The sequence below is a fragment of the Mesoplodon densirostris genome, chromosome 3 (assembly GCF_025265405.1).
Source record: "Mesoplodon densirostris isolate mMesDen1 chromosome 3, mMesDen1 primary haplotype, whole genome shotgun sequence".
NCBI classification, from domain to species: Eukaryota; Metazoa; Chordata; class Mammalia; order Artiodactyla; family Ziphiidae; genus Mesoplodon; species Mesoplodon densirostris.
In genome coordinates, this window is record NC_082663.1 from 44348093 (window position 1) to 44371281 (window position 23189).

At 44.2% G+C, this 23189-nt stretch overlaps 2 protein-coding genes across 2 annotated transcripts; both read right to left on the reverse strand.

Moving 5' to 3' along the window:
• Positions 1–15276: 15276 nt before the first annotated feature.
• On the reverse strand, positions 15277–15771 carry LOC132486751 (developmental pluripotency-associated protein 3-like). The gene has a single exon (XM_060094328.1). It carries the CDS (start codon positions 15769–15771, stop codon positions 15277–15279), a length of 495 nt encoding a protein of 164 aa, XP_059950311.1.
• A 1202-nt stretch (positions 15772–16973) lies between these two features.
• On the reverse strand, positions 16974–18745 carry LOC132485209 (rho GDP-dissociation inhibitor 1). Its single transcript, XM_060091701.1, has one exon. The coding sequence runs from the start codon at positions 18682–18684 to the stop codon at positions 18070–18072; it is 615 nt and encodes a 204-aa protein (XP_059947684.1). The 5' UTR covers positions 18685–18745; the 3' UTR covers positions 16974–18069.
• Between the last annotated feature and the right edge of the window lie 4444 nt (positions 18746–23189).

Consider the following 23189-nt stretch of genomic DNA (forward strand, 5'->3'; position numbering starts at 1 on the left):
ATGTTCTAGGTTTTTATTCTTTTTGATGTAATTGTAAATGCAATTGTGTTCTTAATTTCTCTTTCTGATAGTGTTATTACTGCATAGAAACACGTGATATTTTGTATATTGATTTTGTATCCTGCAACTTTACTGAATTTGTTGATTAGTTCTTACAGTTTTTCTGTGTATGGATTCTTTAGGGCTTTCTCCATATAATATCATGTCATCTGCAAATAGTGACAGTTTTACTTGTTTTCCAATTTGGATGCCTTTTTTTTCTCTTTCTTGTCTAATTGCTCTGGCTAATACTTCCAATACTATGTTGAATAAAAGCTTCAAGAGTGGACATCCTGGGGCTTCCCTGGTGACACAGTGGTTGAGGGTCCGCCTGCCGATTCAGGGGACACGGGATCGTGCCCTGGTCTGGGAGGATCCCACATGCTGTGGAGCAGCTGGGCCTGTGAGCCATGGCCCCTGAGCCTGCATGTCTGGAGCCTGTGCTCCACAACGGGAGAGGCCACAGCAGTGAGAGGCCCGCATACCGCAAAAAAAAAAAAAAAAAAAAAGATAAAAGACTGGGCATCCTTGTCTTTTCCCTGATCTTGTAGAAAAAGCTTTCAGCTTTCCACTGTTGGATAAAATGTTAGCAGTGAACTTGTGATGTATGACATTTATTATGTTGAGATACCTTTCCTCTATACCTACTTTGATGAGAGTTTTTAATCATAAATGGTTGTTGAATTTTGTCATATGCTTTTTCTTCATCTATTGAAGTAATCATATGATTTTTTATTCTTCATTTCATTAATGTGGTATATCACATTGATTTATGTATGTTGAACTATCCTTGCATCCTGGAATGAATCCAACTAGATCATGGTGTATGATCCTTTTTATGTGTGATTGGATTTGGTTTGCTAATATTTTGTTGAGGATTTTTGCATCTATGTTTATCAGGGATATTGGCCTGTAATATTCTTTTCTTGTGTCCTTGTCTCATTTTGGTATCAGGCCTACTAAAATGAGTATGGAAATATTCCCGTCTCTTCTATATTTTTGGAAGAGTTTCAGAAGAATTGGTATTAATTCTTCTCTGAAGGTTTAATAAAATTCACCAGTGCAGGGTTTCCCTGGTGGCACAGTGGTTGAGAGTCCGCCTGCCGATGCAGGGGACACGGGTTCGTGCCCTGATCCGGGAAGATCCCACATGCCGTAGAACAACTAGCCCAAATGCCAAAACTACTGAGCCGGCACTCTAAAGCTTGTGAGTCACAAGTACTGAGCCTGCGAGCCACAACTACTGAAGCCCGTGCACCTAGAGCCTGTGCTCTGCAGCAAGAGAAGCCACTGCAGTAGAAGCCTGCTCACTGCAATGAAGAGTAGCCCCTGCTCACCGCAACTAAAAAGAAAGCCCCCATACAGCAGTGAAGAGTGAAGACCCAACGCAGCCATAAGGGAAGGAAGGAAGGGAGGAAGGAATTAAAAAAAAAAAAAAAGAAAAGAAAACCCGAAACAAAAACTTGTAAAAAGTACAAACCCAAAAGAAAAACAACAAAACGAAACCCAGGGCTCCTATTGACTGAATACCATCCTTTGTGCTCCTCCTGCACTCCCTGGATGGGAGAGTCCCAAGCAAATGAGCTTCTGTGTGTGGGGGGTCCCTCCGAGGCCTGCGGTCTCAGGTGAGGACAGGGTGGCACTGGGGACCCATGACTATGCTGCCCACAGAACAGCAGACATGCAGGCCCACAGGTGGACACATTCCTGACTTCTTAGGCCGGGAAAGCAGTCAGGCTCCACGAGAGCCTGGGGACAGCACACGGTGGTGTCTGGGATCAGAACCGCTACATGTGAGTTGGGACCAAACCTGGGGTGGTGGTGGCAGAGCCATCCTTGGGGCTCATGAACGGGCACCCCAGCTTCCTCCCACTGCTTGCTGGCTTTGGTGCCTGGCCACCTTTGCCGGTGACGGGCAGCAGGGAGGAAGTGACCGTGAAGTCTACGGGTGTTTGAACTCGGGTACTGATGCCGAAAACTCAGCCTCTGTGCACCAGTGCCAAATCGAATCTCGGAGACAGAGATTTGGGTGAAGCAGAAGAGAATAGCTTTACTGCTTGGCCAGGCAAAGGGAGGCAAAGGGGGATCCAGAGGGCTCCTGCCCTCGAAAAGAGTGTGTCCCAACCTGGGAGGATAGGTGAGGAGTTTTACTGCAGTAGTTCAAGGGTGGAGTTGCTCACAGGATTAGGGTGTGTACACGGCCTGCACTCCTTTAATCTGGTCTCAGGTGGTCTCTTGATGAGCATCTCTGTTTCCTTTAATTTGGCCTCAGGTGGTCTTCTCTGGTATGAAGAATGCTAACATCTTCCATTTGTTGCATTTTAGTTCATTAAAGAGCTCAAAGATATTGTTAATGTGTCTCCCTTGAGGTGGAACAAAGATCCCAAGGCTGCGCTATAGTTTCTTGTCTGCCCCTCCCTTGTCTCTGCACACCCCCCCTTCCCTGATTAGTAACTGTTCAAATCTGCCCTTTGGAACTCAGGGAAGGTCAAGGAGGCTGGAGTCTCTTCCCTACAAACAGGAAACGGGGGACTCAGGAGCCCCATGGTGTCCTGCTTGATTTCAGCACCCTAGCATCCACAGGCCACACCCTTGGTAGGATTAGGACACAGACCCAATAACAAACCAGCAATTCTCTGGCTTATTCTCACCAGCAAGACTACAGAACGCTGGCAACAAAGCCCTCTTTTCTAGGGTTACATGCCTACCTGCTTCTCCCTCCTGCTGTCTGCTGTGTCCCCAACTCCTGAGGGGCTGTATGCAGCCCTGGCTGTGGGTAGGGTGCTCAGCTGTGTGGGACTGACGGGTACCCTGGGATGTGGGCCGTGCAGCGCTAAAACTCGAAAGTCCCAGGCAAACCAGGATGGGGTAACCCTAGGCTGAAGCCCCTGGGCCTGTCCCCTCTTTTAAGGTTATGTCCCCGGGCTGGCATTATCTTGAGTGTGATGGTCCAGCTGTCCCCAGACCGTCAGCCAGCTTGTGCCCTGCAACAATTCCCTCAGGGAGCCCATCCCCTAACTGGAAAAGCTAGAGTGTAAGGGTGGCCCTTGCTCTCCACTCCTTGGAGGTCCGTCAGCCTCCAGTCAGGCTCCAGGGTCCCTCTCCGTTCCCATGATGCTCCTCACGACCCCAGCTGGCCCCTCAGTACACCTGGTCACGTCACAGAGAACTGCCCGAGAACACTCATTCTTTTTCTTACAACAGCAACAAACTGGACTGTCTCCTGGCTTCACCCCTGCGGCCCATCCGTCTTTTAACCATTTAACCACGAAGTGATTTTGCCATCCAGCCAGGTGGGTGTGGGACTGCAGACCTCAGGGCTTGCTCTGTCCCGTCTCCTAGGACGACCTGGGCTTTATACACAGGCCAGCCCATCCTCCCTGAGGGCCACTGGTGTCAGACGTATCCGCTTCTCCCGGTGGACCAGAGCCCTGCCAGGCTCTTGGCAGAGACTGTGGTGTCCATCCTCGTCCTCACTTTGAGGCTCCGACCAGCCCCCTCAGATTAGATTGGCCAAATGTCCCAGCCCCTTGTAACACAATGGAGAATAGGGTGATTTCTGGCTGGTCTGCCAGAGTTGTGGCTGATGAGTTGGGGCATGTTGGTTGGTGAAAGTAGGTGGGGATGGTACAGCGTATGTTGAAAGCTGGGCACCCTGAAAGCTTTCGTGGGCCGCAGGAAGCCCACATACTGTCAAATATATTGCAATTTCCACATTTCACATTAAGTATAATTTTTTTTGCCATAAAAATTCTGGAAAGGTTTTTTTGAAATTATTTGACTGTATGTAACTTTGTTTTGTGATTTCTCAGCAGTCATCCTGCACCTATAAGGATTCGTGTGAACTGAGAAAATCCATCTATTCTAATATAATTTGCAACTTGTTTACAAACATAGTAACATTTTTTCTGAATTCCAAAATAATGATGTTTATTTCATGTTATGTTTGATATCAGCTTACTTACATAACCTTGAAATTTTCTTTTCTTGGTTTGTAGCCAGTAATTGTTTTTCTCAGGTCACATATATTTTCTTAGGTCCCTGAAAAACTCACCCATCTCTCATGCCAGAGTACAGAATAACTCAAAAAGGAAAACTGGCTGCTAATCAGAAGCTGTTGCGAGGCCAGCACCTTCAAAATGGGGCATGGAGCGGAAGGGGAAAGACTGTGTCCTCAGAGGCAGGGCGGGTCCACATGGAGGGCCTGCTCAGGGCTCAGCTTTCCTTGTGGGTGGAGAAGCAGCGCAGCACCGGTAGGGCTGACAGGACCGAGCAGCAGGCTCCCCCTATGCCAAGGGGCGCCCGGCTGTCACATGGAATGCGTGAAGACGCCATTCGATGGGCACTTTCTGAGTTTGGTAGGCTGCGGCCAGGCGAGAGAGTCTGACCCTTTGAGTGAGTCAGCCTCCGACCATCACCTGGGCCCTCCTTGCACACCTGTCCGCTCTCAACCCAGATCAAGCCTGGGCCCATTGTGGTCAGAGCAGTGACAGCTGCCTCTGTGCAGGGTGCTGGGAGGGAGGTTACCTTAGGTTAATTAACCCAAAGCAAACCCTGAGACACCAAGTGTAACAAATTTACCAGCAATGCGTTCCCAGAAGGCACTGGGAAAGGAGTGAGGGAAGCTTGATGGGAAACGGGAAGACGCCAAGGAGGGTGGAATTTCAGACGTGGTCCCGAGGACGGCAGCCCCGCCTGACTCCTAGAAGATGCTGGAGATAATTGTCTGGGTCCCCAGAGTGTGTCCTCAGCCAAGTCGCAAGGGACCTGGGCTTTTAGGCTCTTAAACCCCTCGGTCATTGCTACGGGCTTCCCCACTGGATGTGTAACTTTCCAGGCACTTTGGAATATGTGTGGAGGCTGGGGATACCAGCTGCCCACCAAAGAGGAGCCACAGGGAGAGGGGCAGGAAGCAACGCTTGGGCCATTGGGTGGATGGGGAGGTACCGTGGCACCCTAGCACGGTGGCCACATTTAGCAGCTAAATATACAGAGCACATGTTTATTTAACATATACCAAGTACTGTGCTATGTGCGTTTGTCAAAGATTATGTCATTTAATATTCCCCTTTGGCCCTCGCCTGTGGGTGGGTGACCCGCAATATTTAGGCTAGAGCTTGGTGCTTGGAGCAAGAGCATTGCCGGCGGACCTGTTTTGACCCCAAGCTTTGCTGCCTGCTCACTTGTGGCCTTGCATGAGTTCCTTCGCCTCCCTAAGCCTCAGTTGCTTTATCTAAAAAATGGGGGCAGGGGGAATAGTATCATGGAATTCAATTAAGGGGAGATAAATGAAGTGATGATTGTTCTGAGCTGAATACAGTGCTTGGCACATACTAAATGCCCAGTGAATAAGAGATATGCTTATTGTTGTGTGCTTAAAAAGTTTTTAAATAGTGTTTTGAATGTGAGGCAGGCTTATCTCACAGGAGAGTAAATGGTGATGGAAGTTTTGAGCAGTGAAGGAAAGGTAAGAACTAGTTCTTGCAGAGGTGAAAGAATAATTTTACATTTGTGATTGTTTGGTCATGGTGCTGGTCTGCCCAAAAATATTTTGCATGGAGGAGAGACAGATAAGCAGGTTTATCCTGGGTGTGGACCTCCAGATGAATGTGATGGAGGGAGAGACATCTGCAGGGTCCTGATGAGGGTGAAGGTGGGCAAAGTTGATAGAGAAAGCAGGGGCGTGTTAGTTGTTGAAATGCATGTTTTCCTGTGGGCGTGTTGGGGCGAGTTGGGAGGGGAGGGGAGACTGTGTGGCTGAGGGGAGGGAGAGGAGCGGAAGTGCTCTAGAGAGTTTGAGGTTGGAGAACCTGGAAGCCAGGTGCATTGTCTGCTTCAGACCTGGGGGTCCCGCCTCAACACTTCATGTCTTCTTTCCACTCAGTATTCGTCAGATCTTGGAAAGCAATTACTGATATCTTTTTTTATTTTTTTTGTAAAAAAATTTGAAAAAGCTGTACCACCTGTCAACTGAAAAAAACTGCACAACTTAAAAGCTGAGAATGATGTTTTAGTCGGTGGTCTTCCTGAGGACTATAGCCTGGGAGAAAGCCTCTCAGAAAGCTCTGAGAGGAGCTGTTCCAGAGAGATAAGGGAGGGGCCAGTATATATAGGATGGAAAACAAAAACCAAAAAACACCTACATAGTCGAACATCAAAAGATTACTGTGAATCACAAAAACCAGACATCTCAAGTTAATTAATTTAATGCTTTTTTATGCATGGGAAGACACAAGACTCTGGGCTTATTGTAATCATTCCTTTGGTATACACCTTAACTACCTAGGGCCGGGATCCTGTTTTCTCCCTCCTGAATTTCCCTCTGGTAGGGGGCAGGTGAAGTGGCTGACGGCTTGATGGCCACAACATCCTTTGTTTACTGATGTGGCAGGTGAGATTCTTAGTCCACACACCTTTGCTCATGATTCTCAAGCCTTTGCCTCTAGCCCAGGTATCTTTTCTGCGCCAGTCTCCTCTTTACACCTGCTGCATATGCATTTCTGAAGCCAACTTGACTCTCTCCAATGCATTCTCTTCCCACTTGACTGCCTCTCCTCTCACATTTGGTAAAGCAGCTAGAGTGCCCGCTCCCTTACCTACCATATCTAATCAGTTGATCACATACTAATGATCCTACCCCATTAATACCCTCAACTATCCGTTCCTTCCTCTTTGTCTTCCTGACCCTTTCACTGTTCAAGTCTCTCCCAGAATTAGAGCAACAGCCTCTCCACTGCTCTCCTTGCCTCTGATTTCACACCCCACATTATACCCAAGCATTTCTCCCCATTGAAGACAAAGTGGTCTTTTAACTCTTTCAGTTATATTCCTACCTAGTAAGCTTAGATTATGTTTGGGACAACAGTGGTGGAACATTTCCTAATCTCCTGATAAATTAAAATTCCCATCCACGTGTGTCCTTTAATTGATGCCTAGTCTTCCTGAGGTATATTGGGAAGGAAAAAAACCTTAGAAATTCAGGTTTTGTGTTCTTTCTTCTTACTTTCCATATCATTTCACTAATGCTAAATGCCATTTATTGAGTACTTACTATGGACCAGTCACTATGCAAAAGTTTTATGGGTCTTATTTTATTTAAGCCTCAAAACAACTCTGTGAGGTAGGCTCAATTATTATTCTCATTAAAAAAAATAGAGCTAATGAGATGACATTGCCCAAGGTCATATCACTAGAAAGTGATGGAACTAGGATTCAATAAAATTCAGGTCTGTTTGAGAAAGTTGTGTTCTTAATACACTTAATGCCTGTATCGTCACAATAAATTTCAGTGTTTTGCAGGGTGGATAGGGAGCTTAATGTGAATTTAGTTCAGGAGTTTTATGGTTTAAGTCTTATATTTAAGTCTTTAATTCATTTTGTGTTAATTTTTGTGTATGGTTTAAGATAGTGGTCTAGTTTAATTTTTGCATGTGGCTGTCCAGTTTTTTTAGAACTATTTATTGAAGAGACTGTCCTTCCCCACTATATATTCTTGGTTCCTTTATCATAAATTACTAGACCATAAATTCATGGGTTTTTTTCTGGACTCTATTCAGTTCCGTTGATCTGTGTGTTTATGTTTATACCAGCACCATATGGTTTTGACTACTATAACTTTGTAATGTAGTTTGAACTCAGGGAGCGTGATGTCTCTGGCTTTATAGTACTTTCTCAAGATTGCTTTAGCTACTTGGGGTCTTTTGTGATTCCACACACATTTTAGGATTTTTTTTTTTTTTTTTTTTTTTTTTTTTTTTGCGGTATGCGGGCCTCTCACTGCTGTGGCCTCTCCCGTTGCGGAGCACAGGCTCCGGACGTGCACGCCCAGCGGCCATGGCTCATGCGCCCAGCCACTCTGAAGCAGGCAGGACCCTCCCGGAAAGGGGCACGAACCCGCATCTGCTACACCAGCAGGCAGACCCTCAACCACTGCACCACCAGGGAAGCCCCCCATTTTAGGATTTTACATTTGTTCTATTTCTGTGAAAAATGCCACTGGTATTTTAATAGGGGTTGCATTGAATCTTAGGTAGTTATGGTTAGTGTGGACATTTAAACAGTATTCTCCCAATCCACAAGTACAGAATATCTTTCCATTTATTTGTCTCTTTTATCAGTGTCTTATAGTTTTCAGTGTATAGCTCTTTCATCTCCTTGGTTAAATTTATTTCTAGGTATTTTATTCCTTTTTGAATATTAACTTTTTAAAGTTAATTTTTATTTTATATTGGAGTATAGTTGATTTACGATATTGTGTTAGTTTCAGGTGTACAACAAAGTGATTCAAATATATATATATTTGTTCTTTTTCAGATTCTTTTCCCATATAGGTTATCACAGAATATTGAGTAGAGTTCCTTGTGCTCTATAGTAGGTCCTTGTTGATTATCTATTTTATATATAATATAAACTATTATATATTATATCTGTTTTTGTGCCAATACCATACACTTTGATGACTGTAGTTTTGTAGTATAGTCTGAACTAAGGGAACCTGGTTCCTCTAGCACTATTTTTCTTTCTCAGGATTGCTGTGGCTATTCGGGGTCTTTTTTGTTTCCATACAAATTAAAAAATGTTTTCTTCTAGTTCTGTGAAAAATGCCATTGGTAATTTGATAGGGATTACATTGAATCTGTAGATTGCCTTGGGTAGTATAGTCATTTTGACAATATTGATTCTTCCAATGCAAGAACATGCTAGATCTTTCCATCTGTTTGTGTTATCTTCCATTTCTTTCATCAATGTAGTATAGTTTTCAGAGTACAGGCCTTTGCCTCCTTAGGTAAGTTTATTCCTAGGTATTTTATACTTTTTGATGTGATGGTGAATGGGATTGTTTCCTTAATTTCTCTTTCTGATCTTTCCTTTTTAGTGTATAGCAATGGAAGAGATTTCTGTGCATTAATTTTGTATCCTGCAAGTTTACTAAATTCATTTATGAGCTCTAGTAGTTTTCTGTTTGCATCTTTAGGATTTTTTATGTATAGTACCATGTCATCTGCAAACAGTGACAGTTTTACTTCTTTCCTTCCAATTTGTATTCCTTTTATTTCTTTTTCTTCTCTGATCGCCATGGCTAGGACTTCCAAAACTATGTTGAGTAAAAGTGGCAAGAGTGGGTATCCTTTTCTTGTTCCTGATCTTAGAGGAAGTGCTTTCAGTTTTTCACCATTGAGTATGATGTTAGTTGTGGGTGTGTTGTATATGGCCTTTATTATGTTGAGGTAAGTTCCCACTATGCCCACTTTCTGGAAAGTTTTTATCATAAATGGGTGTTGAATTTTGTCAAAAGCTTTTTCTGCATCTATTGAGATGATCATATAGTTTTGATTCTTCAATTTGTTGATGTGCTCTATTACACTGATTGATTTGTGTATACTGAAAAATCTTTGCATCCCTGGGATAAGTCCCACTTGATCATGGTGTATGATCCTTTTAATGTGTTGTTGGATTCTGTTTGCTAATATTTTGTTGAGGATTTTTGCATCTATATTCACCAGTGATATTGGCCTGTAATTTTCTTTTTGGTGATATCTTTGTCTGGCTTTGGTATCAGGTTGATGGTGGCCTCATAGAATGGGTTTGGGAGTTTTCCTTCCTCTGCAATTTTTTGGAAGACTTTCAGAAGGATAGGTGTTTCTTCTCTAAGCGTTTGATAGCATTCACCTGTGAAGCCATCTGGTTGTGGACTTAGTTGGAAGTTTTAAAATCAGTTTTGATTTCAGTATTTGTGATTTGTCTCTTCATATTTTCTATTTCTTCCTGGTTCAGTCTTGGAAGATTGTACCTTTCTAAGAATTTGTCCATTTATTTTTTAAATTTTTATAAATTATTATTATTATTTTTTGGCTGTGTTGGTTCTTCATTGCTGTGCGCGGGCTTACTCTAGTTGCGGTGAGCGGGTGCTACTCTTCATTGCAGTGTGCAGGTTTCTCATTGTCGTGGCTTTTCTTGTTGCAGAGCACAAGGCTCTGGGCACGAGGGCTTCAGTAGTTGTGGCATGTTGGCTTAGTAGTTGTGGCTTGCAGGCTCTAGAGCGCAGGCTCAGTTGTTGTGGCGCACAGGCTTAGTGGCTCCGCGGCATGTGGGATCTTCTCAGGCCAGGGCTTGAACCCGTGTCCCCTGCATTGACAGGCAGATTCTTAACCACTGAGCCACCAGGGAAGCCCTGTCCATTTCTTTTAGGTTGTCCATTTTATTGGCATATAGTTGCTTCTAGTCATCTCTTATGATCCTTTGTTTTTCTGTGGTGTCTGTTGTAACTTCTCCTTTTTCATTCCTAATTTTATTGATTTGAGCCCTCTCCCTTTATTTTCTCGATGAGTCTGGCTAGAGGTTTATCAATTTTTTTCAAAGAACCAGCTTTTAGTTTCATTGATCTTTGCTATTGTTTTCTTCATTTCTACTTCATTTATTTCTGCTCTGATCTTTCTGATTTCTTTCATTCTACTAATTTTGGGTTTTGTTCATTCTTCTTTTTCTAGTTGCTTTTGTTGTAGTGTTAGGTTGTTTATTTCAGATTTTTCTTGTTTCCTGAGGTAAGATTGTATTGCTATAAACTTCGCTCTTAGAACTGCTTTTGTCACATCCCATAGGTTTTGGGTCCTTGTGTTTTCATTTTCATTTGTCTCTAGGTATTTTTTTTTGGATTTCCTCTTTGATTTCTACAGTGATCCATTGGTTGTTTAGTAACATATTGTTTAGCCTCCACATGTTTGTGTTTTTTACAGTGTTTTTTCTTATAGTTGATTTTCATCTCATAGCATTGTGGTCAGAAAAGATGCTTGATATGATTTCAATTTTCTTCAATTTACCGAGGCTTGATTTGTGACTGAAGATGTGATCTATCCTGGAGAATGTTCCATGTGCACTTGAGAAGAAAGTGTATTCTGCTTTTGGATGGAATGTCCTATAGATATCAATAATGTCTATCTGGTCTATTGTGTCATTTAAAGCTTGTGTTTCCTTATGGATTTTCTGTCTGGATGATCTGTCCATTGGTGTAAGTGGGCTGTTAAAATCCCCCATATTATTGTGTTACTGTTGATTTCTCCTTTTATGATTCTTAGCATTTACCTATATATTGAGGTTCTCCTATGTTGCGTGCATATATATTTGCAATTGTTATATGTTCTACTTGGATCGATCACTTGATCGTTATGTAGTGTCCTTCTTTGTCTCTTGTAACAGTCTTTATTTTAAAGTCTATTTTGTCGGATGTGAGTGTTGCTACTCCAGCTTTCTTCTCATTTCCATTTGCATGGAATATCTTTTTCTACCCCCTCACTTTCAGTCTGTATGTGTCCCTAGTTCTGAAGTGGGTCTCTTGTGGACAGCATATATATGGGTCTTGTTTTTGTATGCATTCAACCAGTCTATGTCTTTGGGTTGCAGCATTTAATCCATTTACATGTAAGTTAATCATTGATATGTATGTTCATACTGCCATTTGTTAATTATTTTGGATTTGTTTTTGTAGGTCCTTTTTCTTCCTTCCTCTTTTGTTCTCTTCTGTGATTTGGTGACTGTTGTTACCATTGTGTTGGATTGCTTTTTCTTTTTTGTGTATGTATGTATTGTAGATTTTTGGTTTGTGGTTATCATGAGGTTTTGATATAGCAGTCTATATGTATACAAGACTGTTTTAAAGTTTCTGGTCTCTTAATTTCAAAGGGATTTCCAATATCCTGCATTCGTCCTCTCCTCTTCTCACTATTGCTGGCTTTGATATCGTACTTGTGTGTAGATGATTTCCTATCTTAACTGTATGTTTGCCTTTACCGGTGAGCTTTCCCATTTGTACTTTTCTTGTTTCTACTTGTGGCCTTTTCTGCCTAGAGAAGTTCCTTTAGCATTTGTTGTAAAGCTGGTTTGGTGGTGCTGAATTCTTTTACATTTTGCTTGTATGTAAAATTTTTGATTTCTCCATTGAGTCTGAATGAGAGCCTTGGTAGGTAGAGTATTCTTGGTTGTAGGTTTTCCCCTCTCATCCCTTTAAATATATCATGCCACTCCCTTCTGGCCAGCAGAGTTTCTGCTGAAAAATCAGCTGATAACCTTATGGGGTTTCCTTGTATGTTATTTGTTGCTTTTTCCTTGTTGCTTTTAATATTTCTCTTTGTCTTTAATTTTTGTCTGTTTGATTAATATGTCTAGGCATGTTCCTCCTTGGGTTTATCCTGTATGGGACTCTCTGCGTTTCCTGGACTTGAGTGATTCCTTTCCCGTGTTAGGGAAGTTTTCGCTATTATCTCTTCACATATTTTTTCCTTCTCTTTCTCTCTCTCTTCTCCTTCTGGAAACCCTATAATGTGAATGTTGTTGCATTTAATTTTGTCCCAGAGGTCTCTGAGAGTGTCCTCATTTCTATTCATTCTTCTCTCTTTACTCTGTTCCAAGGCAATGATTTCCACCAGTCTGTCTTCCAGCTCACTTATTCATTCTTCTGCCTCATTAATTCTGTTACTGATACCTTCTAGTGTATTATTCATTTCAGTTATTTTATTATTCATCCCCCTTTGTTCTTTAAATCTTGTAGCTCTTTCTTAATCATCTCTTGTATCTTCATGGTCTGTGCCTCCACTCTTTTTCTGAGATCTTGGATCATCTTTACTATCATTACTCTGAATTTTCTTTCCTGTAGATTGCCTATCACGCCTTCATTTAGTTGTTCTTCTGGGGTTTTATCTTGTTTCTTCATCTGGATCATTTTTCTCTGCTCTCTCATTTTGTCTAGCTTTCTGGTTTGTGGTCTCCATTCTGCAGGCTGCAGGATCATAGTTCCTCTTGCTTCTGGTGTCTGGCCCCTTGTGGGTGAGCTTGGTCCTGGAGCTTGTTCAGTTTCCTGGTGGGAGGGACTGGTGCCCATCCACTGGTGGATGGAGCTGTGTCTTGTCACTCTGGTGTGTTTGGAGGTGTCTGTGAGCTCAGGACGACTTTAGACAGCCTGTCTCTTGATGGGCGTGGCTGTGTTCCCACGCTGTTGGTTGTTTGGCCTGAAGTGTCCCTGCACTGGAGCCTGCAGGCTGTTGGGTGGGGCCAGGTCTCTGTTCCAAAGTGGAGACCTCTGGTAGAGCTGACGTCAATGACTATTCCCTGGGGCCTCTGCCACCACTGTCCTTGTCCCCACAGTGAACCACAGCTGACCCCCACCTCCCCAGGAGACCCTCCAGGATCTGCGGATAGGTCTGGCCCATGCTTCTATGGAGTCATTGCTTTGTTCTGGGTCCCAGTGCACAGAACAACTTGCATGTCCTTCAGGAACGGAGTCTCTGTTTCCCCCAGTCCTGCACTCAAGCCCCATTGGCCTTCAAAGCCAAATGCTCTGGGGGCTCCTCTGCGACTCTGATATGGGGCTCAGAACTCTCACTCCTGTGGGAGAACCTCTGCAACCTAATCATTTTCCAGTTTGTGTGTTGCCCACCTGGTGGGTATGAGATTTGATTATATTGCAGAAGCTCCTCCCTTCCATATCATCGTGCCTTCTTCTTTGTCTTTGGATGTAGAATATCTTTTTTGTTAGTTTCCAGTCTTTTTGTTTTTCAGAAGTTAGTTATGATTTTGCTGTTTTTGTGAGAGGAGGGCAAATGTTAACTGTTTTGATTTTTATACACTATACTAACATACTACTGCTAAGGCTGCCTAGGAGAGTCCAGGTGTGGGTTCTTGTCCTTGCTCGTCTCTTTACCTTGAACTTTTATTCACATTTAACTCCCTTGTATTTTTTTTTTTTTTTTTTTTGCCAAAAAAATAATAAATTTATTTTTAAAAAGTTTTTTAAAAAAGTGAAGGTATTAAAAGTAACATGCCTCATATGTTTGAGGACTAGGGTTAATACATATAAAACAAACTTAGAACATCGCACAGGGCTCAAAGTATGAAAACTTTAAATACTGAAGGACACTAAAGTAGAATGTATTTTGTTCACCCATGTTTTCATATTAGATCTCACAAGCATATAAATTTAACAGGATTGCAACAAATAAGTTTTTTCACTAGTCAATGATTTTCAAATGCATACAGCACTCAAGAGGGCCTTTGCCTCTAGGAACATCTTGCAAGTTTAACAAAACCTCAAGACCACCCACATTCACCCATGCTGTAGACCATGATGGTTTGAGTAGTTCTAAGTAGGACAACCTCTGAAGACCTACTTTGGTGGATATTAATATTTAATATTCCTTTTTAACATCACTGTTGAACTTCTTTGCCATTTGTTCGCACAGTCCTCCAGGTTTGGGCTCTTTCTGCTTCTACTTCATTCTGAATACCACCAGGTCTCTAGTTGCTTTGCAACTGGATTCTCTTTTTTTTGGCCATGCCACACAACTTGTGGGATCTTAGTTCCCCAATCAGGGATCGAACCCAGGCCCTGGGCAGGAGTCCTAACCGCTGGACTGCCAGGGAAGTCTCATGTACCCAATTCTTTAATTAATCTTTTTAAAGTGAACCAAAGATGGTTGGAGGGCAGAAGATGAGTTTTATGTATCTCTTTTATCCCACAAATACATCCAGGTCTGTGTACACTTAGGTTATGAAAGAAAGTAACTGAACTAAAACACCACTGGGGCTGCATCTTCCCTTCGTATTATATACCACTATCTTTCTTTCAATTCCCTCCAACCAAGACCAACTGATAGCTTCTTCCAGGAGGTTAATATGTGCAAATATCTGTGCCCTTGTTTTCTAACCTTACCCAAATGTATAAACTTCCTTCCCAACAGGACAATATCACAAAATATTAGAATGCCAGATATTTACACCCTGGGAATGTGATGGGGATAAGTATTATTCATTTAATACATAGCCAGCAAAAACAAGTCTAAACTAAGAAGAATTATTTTAAAGGTACTCAAATAAGTCTCAAATTTTAATAAGATCCTCTATAAACACATTTATTTGCTACTGAAAATTGAAACAGCACATCAAAAAATTTTATTGCAATTCAACACACTGTTCTAACAATGCTGTGGCCAAGCCACCCAACCTGGTGTTCTTCACTTTCCTTCCACACAAGTTAATTTGTTTCACAAAGTGGAACTAAAATATATTCAAGTCATTCACATGCAAGCTACATGGATTCCTTATAAGTTACTATATTAAGGTAGAAAAGAGATGCAAGAAAAAAAGACTACACAGAACTTATAGGTTATCAAAATGTTGGTACACAATCTTTCCCAAGCTTCATAATGATCCTAAAATTACCAGCACGAAAAAATAGTACAAGGATAAAGTTTATGGTTCCTTGGACTCCGTGTCATAATTACTGTAGTACTTATTGTTGTCATAATTCTCATAATTATCCTCAGAAGTATCTCTATGAAACCGGCAAAAACGACAGCTACATCTAAATCTTTGCCCTCTTGACTGAATCTCAACATCATTCTGCCATGGTTCTCTTTCAGAGTCAGACCGAGGAACTCCTTTGCCGTAGCGTTTTTTAATGGATTGAATCAGCCGTTCCATCTTATCTCTCCGATCCGTTAACAGGGTCCTCACCCCTCTCCTATAGGGTATGTTTTCACCAAGTAACCGCCCAGTTGGTTGAGGTAGACATTCTGGTAGAATGAATGGCAATTTGATACTAGGGTTGAGCGTCAATTTACTGAGGTTCTTTATCAACACTTCAGACATAGGTTCAGAGGCAACTGGAATTGCCTGGGAATTTTCATCGATGGACATTTGAGGAGACTCCAGGGTCCAGGTTGGGTTAACCTCAGATGAATCCATTGGGAGTCTTTTCACAGCTTGAAGCTTCTCCTAGACCTTTGGGTTCCAGTGGAAGGTGATGCTTTAGACTCAAATTGCTACAAAGTAGCCTGGAAGAACTATAGAGCTGAGAAAGAGGGAGAAAAATCCAAGTTAACACCGTGGTGAGAGAAGTATCCAACCTGACTCCCTTGTATTTTATTTCATTAATATATGTTTTAAAAAATTGAGGGGAGATCTGGGTTGGAAATTTTCTCTTTCTGATTAGTTGTGTGTGACCTTGGGCAGGCTGCTCACTCTCCTCTGCTATTCTTTTTTCCCATCTTTTTCTTCTTTTCCTTTATGCTTCATCTAGTTTCATTAGCTCACAGGAGACTGCATGCAGAGGCCTTGCACTAGCCCTTCAGACCAGAGTTCCTAGTGCCAAAAGGCTGCCCTGACACTGCAGCTGGGGAACCATGTTCTAGTTTTTTATTCCTTTTGATGTAATTGTAAATGCAATTGTGTTCTTAATTTCTCTTTCTGATAGTGTTATTACTGCATAGAAACACATCTGATTTTTTGTATGTTCATTTTGCATCTTGCAACGTTACAGAATTTGTTGATTAATTCTAACAGTTTTTCTGTGTGTGGAGTCTTTAGGGCTTTCTCCATATAATATCATGTCATCTGCAAATAGTGACAGTTTTACTTCTTTTCCAACTTGGATGCTTTTTTTTTCTTTTTCTTGCCTAATTGCTGTGGCTAATACTTCCAATATTATGTTGAATAAAAGCTTCAAGAGTGGGCATCCTTGTCTTTTCCTTGATCTTGTAGAAAAAGTTTCAGCTTTCCACTGTTGGATATAATGTTAGCAGTGAACTTGTGATGTATGGCATATATTATTTTGAGGTACCTTCCCTATATACCTACTTTGTTGAGAGTTTTTAATCATAAATGGTTGTTGAATTTTGTCAAATGCTTTTTCTGCATGTATTGAAATAATCATATGACTTTTTATCCTTCATTTCATTAATGTGGTGTATCACATTGATTTATGTATGTTGAATTATCCTTGCATCCTGGAATGAATCCAATTTGATCATGGTGTATGATCCTTTTTATGTGTTATTGGATTGGGTTTGCTAATATTTTGTTGAGGATTTTTTTTTTTTTTTTCTCCTTAGGGGGAGTTTATTTCCCGGTCAGAAAAGGAGAAGCAGGACAGGCTCTTGTGTGTTCTAGGCCCGGGCCTGACCGGGGAGGGGTAGGGTTGGGTGGGGGGCACAGGGGACGGCTCCAGCTGTGCAAGTTTGGTCCCACAGTTGTCCTGGCTGGGTCCTGGTTGGCCTGCTGGGGATGGTGGCACCGAGCCTGGGGGCAGAGGCAGGCCAGTGGGCCCAGAGGACGGCACATATGGAGGCAATAAATACCGACAGACCAGGCACATGACTGCAGGCCGGCAGGCCCAGGCGGGACAGGTAAGGCTTGGCCACTGGTTTTGTCTGCTGAGGGCTCTCTCTCTTGGGGCTGTGGGCTCTAGGCACTGCCCACTGGGACAGAGAAGGCAGAGAGGTGAGGACACCCAGCCTCCCAGATGGGACTGGAGGCCGCTCAAGGTTTGGCATTTGGCTTTCCCAAGCCCCTGGAGCCGTCCCCGCAGCCCTGGCCAGGGGGAGGGGGACTGGCCAGGCCCACGCAGACCGGGGAGCAGCAGCAGCACATCCCACACACCTCTCGGGCCACGGGGATCACAGACGGGGCAGGGACTGGGGGAGACCACATGCTCATGCAGACACGGGGTTAGGAGATTAGTGACGCCCCCTCAGCACACGTTCCACATGTTAAGGCATCATGGTTAGATGGTTACTGACAGCAATGGATGGACTGACCGGGGAGAAGTGAAAGCTGGAGGACGACCGGCCCAACGAGGCCCCACGTGGTACACCCCACCCCCACCAGGAGGGCGTGCCAGAACATGAGGTGGGGCAACAGAGAAGGCCCAGGGGACCTGAGCCCCTCTGCAGTGCCTGGCTCCCTTGCCAGGACCTCAGGTCGGGTTAGGACGGTGGGGGAACCTCAAGGGATACAGAAGGGGAGGTGTAGACCTCCCTCCCCACAGCACAGGCGGAAGCAGCAACAACTAGACCACCGAGGAGGCTGGGGCCAGCAGGCTGGAAGGGTGGAGGAGGGACAGACAGGCCGGCCAGGAGGCAGACCAGGGGGGAGTGGCGGCAGCGTGGGCGGGCCCTGTCAGCACTTTGGTCTGGGGTCGGGAGGGGTGGGGAGGGGCATGTCCGTCCTTCCGTCCGCCCGCCCTGCCCACCTCCCAGCCTTGGCTCAGTCCTTCCACTCCTTCTTGATGGTGAGGTTCCACTCCCAGGACAGGTGGTCAGTCCTGTCGTCGTCTGTGAAGCGGGACTTGATGTTGTAGCTGCCTCGAGCCAGCATGCCCTTGGGGGCCTCCTCCATGGGGGTCAGGAACTCGTATTCCTCCGCTCGAGGCCCATAGCTCCCCACCATGTAGTCGGTCTTGTCAATCTTAACGCCTTTCCTGTACGTGTGCTGGATGTACTTCATGCCGGACACGATCTCTCGGTTCACCCGGAAGGAGATTTTTATCCTGTATTCCACACCCTCCTTCAGCACAAAGGACTGCTTCTTAAAGCTCTCCAGATCACCTGTCAGGTCCAGCTCCAAGGGGCCCGGGGCCGTGCTACAAACCAGGATCAGTCGGGTCACCACAACATTGGGGACGTTGGGGTCAGTGGACACGGCCACACGGCCCAGCAGGGCCTCCTTGTACTTGCGCAGACTCTCGTCGTCCTTGTCCAGCTCCTGGATCTCCTGGATGCTCTTCTGGGCCGGGGGCTTGTAGTTGACCGAGTGCTCATCCTCCTCGTTCTCAGCCGCAATCTGCGCCAGCTGCTCGGCTGTGGGCTCCTGCTCAGCCATACTCACCTCTAGCTAGGTCTGGGACACCGGAGGATCGTCCTCGCCGCTCTCGCGCTCCCTCCCGCACCTTGTTGAGGATTTTTGCATCTATGTTTATCAGGGATATTGGCCTGTAATATTCTTTTCTTGTTTCCTTGTCTTATATTGGTATCAGGCCTTGTAAAATGAGTTTGGAAATATTCCCTTCTCTTCTATTTTTTTGGAAGAGTTTCAGAAGAATTGGTATTAATTCTTCCTTGAATGTTTAATAAAATTCACCAGTGCAGGGCTTCCCTGGTGGTACAGTGGTTGGGAGTCTGCCTGCCGATGCAGGGGACACGGGTTTGTGCCCCAGTCCGGGAAGATCCCACATGCCGCGGAGCAGCTGGGCCCGTGAGCCATGGCCGCTGAGCCTGCACGTCCGGAGCCTGTGCTCCACACCGGGAGAGGCCACAACAGTGAGAGACCCACGTACCACACACGCCAAAAAAATAAAATAAAATTAACCAGTGCAGCCATCTTGTCCTGATCTTTTGTTTGTTGGGTGGCTTTTGTTTACTGAGTCAGTAACCTTACTAGTAATCAGTTTGTTCAGATTTTCTGTTTCTTCATGAGTTAGTCTTAGTAGTTTGTGTGTTTCCAGAAATTTATCAGTTTCTTGTAGGTTGTCCAATTTGTTGGTGTTATGCTTATTGTTGTTATTGTTACAGATGAGGTAAATGATGGTCACAGAAGTTGTGCCAGTTTTGTCTGCCCCCAAAGCACATGCTTTTTCTAATGGGTAACCTTGCATTGTTCGTTCATTTCTCTGTGGGTCTATCTGTGTAACTGGGGAGAGTTGAACTTGGATGGGGTATAAACCTGGCTTTACTGAGAACCTGGAGAGGGTCTGGGGCAGAAGTCCCACATTTTCCTACCCCCTATCAGTGCCATCATGCTCGATGATCTTCACGGACAGAACCTCAGATGAGTCCTGAAGTCACAGGGCAGTGTCTTGGGGAGTTTAGGTAGTTGGCACTGGAATATAGGAAGCAGGGATAAAGGCTTCCTTTATTGATTGGGCAGTGGTATTGACTACAATTGTCTTGAAAGTGGAAATGAGGTATTTCTCAGCTCTTTCCCATTAGCAGTTGCCTGGAGACACCCTTGTGAAGTTCCCTGTCTAGTCATACCCTGGAAGTCCTCCCTTGCTGTTGGACCCACCCTCCCCAGTTCATAGGTACAGCCAGAGACATGGCATGAAGGTGGGCCCCTGAAACCAACAAATTGGCCTCCCCAGGACAGAAATCTGCCAGTCCTAAAGAAGGAGGATGGAACCTAGTATCTTATGACAAGCACCTAGGACCTCAGGCTTCCCTAATTGTCTGCAGGATGTCTCTCTTTGGAGACAGAGTCAAAAGTAGGGTAGCTTTTCCTTTGCCTCCCTGGCTCATTTATCCAGATATATCTCCTTTCTCTCTTTCCTGACTGGCTATGTGGCATCTTAAATGTCTTGTGAGCTGCTTTTGCCTTCTTGTTTTCCTCCTAGTCTAAGCCCCCTTCAGTTTTCACCAGCATCAGAGAAACTCTCCTTAACAGTTTCTTATTCCAGGCTTTACCCTCTCTTGTCCATTCCTCACTCAAGTGTTAGAATAATCTTCTCAGTCATCCCACTTGCCCAGTTGGAGAACCTGGACAACTTGCAACCTCATATGATGACAGGAAACCCGGCTCCCAGCTGGGTACATGGTCACCAAGCAGGGTGGGGTTCACCCCCCCAGGGTTGAGCATGTGCACTGTATGTCTCCTTTGGCTCTGTGCCCTGGGCACCTCGCTGGCCTCATCTGAGCATCAGCCCTGTCACCAAGCTCTTGTCTGTCCCACTCACTTTATTTCTTACTATTCCCTCTGTGCTATGGGAGGACCTGGGGAGGTCTCTGACATCATGGAGTCATGACACTTAATTTTTTTTTTTTTGCGGTACACGGGCCTCTCACTGTTGTGGCCTCTCCCGTTGCGGAGCACAGGCCCCGGACGTGCAGGCTCAGAGGCCTTTGCTCACGGGCCCAGCCGCTCCGCGGCATGTGGGATCCTCCCAGACCAGGGTACGAACCCGTGTCCCCTGCATCGGCAGGCGCCCAACCACTGCGCCACCAGGGAAGCCCTCATTTTTCATGGGATCAGGAGAGAATCTGACACCTGCAGGACTGTTTGCACAAGCCCTCCTTGTTTGGAAATGGGAATGGCTTGCTTTCCATGATTCTATTGGAGAAAGGAAACCTGCTCCATGCTGCCCCAAATTCAGTAAAAATGTGGTGATTGGATGTTTCTATTGAACTTTCCTTAATTTAGGTCAGAGATTTTTTTAAAATTAATTAATTAATTTATTTTTGGCTGTGTTGGGTCTCTGTTGCTGGGCGCAGGCTTTCTCTAGTTGCGGTGAGTGGGCGCTACTCTTCGTTGCGGTGAGTGGGCTTCTCATTGCAGTGGCTTCTCTTGTTGCAGAGCACGGGCTCTAGGCGCACGGGCTTCAGTAGTTGTGGCACGCGGGCTCTAGAGCACAGGCTCAGTAGTTGTGGCACATGGGCTTAGTTGTTTCACGGCATGTGGGATCTTCCCAGACCAGGGCTTGAACCCATGTCCCCTGCATTGGCAGGTGGATTCTTAACCACTGCACCACCAGGGAAGCCCCGAAGTCAGAGATTTTTGATTAGATGTCATCTTGGGCATTTCTGTTTCTGTCCTGGGATTCCCTCTCCCTAGCACTTGACTGCGGGTTGCAGATCAACCTGACTGTGACCATGCTGAGAAAAATGGAGATGTGACAACTGGGATCCTTGATTACTTTTGGTCAAGGGCTGGAAGCAGGGCAGGTAATATCTGGATGTTGTTCAGAGAGGTTAACAAAAATTCTTTTGCCCAATTCTGCAATTTAAGTCATACATCACAAAAAGAATTATAGTTCAATCTGACCCCCCAAACCAAGGCAACATTAATATGAGAACAGTTTGCACACACTAGTCCCTCTCCTTTTCACCAATTCATGCCCATTACTTGTTCAAACTTCCACAGAAAATTATTTTCTTCCAGGCAGGCATGCCTGATGAATACAGCTTTTTGCTTGAATAGAAAATGAGTGTTTCCCTTAAAATCATTTCCTAGAAAAGGAAGAATCCCCCAGTAGTAAATTTCTTATAAGTTTCTCATTTTACAGGTTCTCTCTCAATTACTTCGAAAATAAGTTCTGTTTAGGAAAAACCCGTTCATCAAAATTCACACTAGCTTGGAAAGCATGTGGAGATCACCAGGAGAATTTCCATAAAAGGAACCAAAGGCAAAACCCAAAGATTTAGCAATAAATAACTCCTGCAGTAAGATCTCAATTTTTAATGTGTTGGATTTCATTGTAAACAACTCTTTAAAAGACTCCTTTAAAAAACAAAATGATAAGAGGTTACATTAGAGATGATACATAGGCATTTCTAAGATAATTGGGGGAAACTGTGTTAATATTACATAAGTGGTACTTAGGGCTTGGAGTGCTGTTTCCATTGACAGCTTCATCATGCTGTGTCTCAAACAACTAGATGGGTTGAGCTCTGGAAAAATGTGCTGATGATTCAAAAAGGGGAGCTTGTGATGATAAGGAAAGGTCTTGCTGTCCAAGAGCATATGAAGATTTGGATAGAATTATTTCATAAGGTATGAGTGAAAAAAACCCAATAGTCTATATTCCTATATTCTATATAGTCTGACTTAAAATATGGACTGTAGTTAGACATCTGACTATTTAATCAACATCTCTGAAATTTAAACATTCAAGGTGTCCACATTTTTTTCTTTTGGATCTTCTCAATGAGAAATTGGGGTATCACTCTACATTTGGGGCTGTCTCAACATTTAGCTTGGAGATAACTCAGAGCCTGGTGCATGGCTTGGATTTATTTGACTTTTCTGATGTGTTCTTTTTTAAGGATAAGCCTGATCCTAAGCCTGTTTATTTCATCTTCCTTTCCAGACAATGACTTCTGAGGGCAGGGCTGTCCTCTTTTTCTATTAGAACCCTCCTGATCGAGTTTTTTCCTCTTGAGGTGTTGGGAAGTTCACTTATTCATCTTCTCATTTTCCTTGTCTGCTGGATAATAAGATTGAATAAGCTAGTTTGTAAGGATCCATACTGGCTTTAATATTTGTCTTGAAATTAAAAAAAATAATTATTTATTTATTTTTGGCTGCGTTGGGTCTTCATTGCTGCACACAGGCTTTCTCTAGCTGCACTGAGCAGGGGGGCTACTCTTCGTTGTGGTGCACGGGCTTCTCACTGAAGTGGCTTCTCTTGTTGTGGAGCATGGGCTCTAGGCACGTGGGCTTCAGTAGTTGCATCACACGGGCTCAGTAGTTGTGGCTAGTGGGCTCTAGAGCGCAGGCTCAGTAGTTGTGGCGCACGGGCTTAGTTGCTCTGCGGCATGTGGGATCTTCCCGGACCAGGGCTCAAAGCCGTGTCCCCTGCATTGGCAGGAGGATTCTTAACCACTGCGCCACCAGGG

What these genes read in the sequence shown, in the direction of transcription:
- LOC132485209 (XM_060091701.1), bottom strand. Translation starts at nt 18,684, where the DNA reads ATGGCTGAGCAGGAGCCCACAGCCGAGCAGCTGGCGCAGATTGCGGCT.
- LOC132486751 (XM_060094328.1), bottom strand. Translation starts at nt 15,771, where the DNA reads ATGGATTCATCTGAGGTTAACCCAACCTGGACCCTGGAGTCTCCTCAA.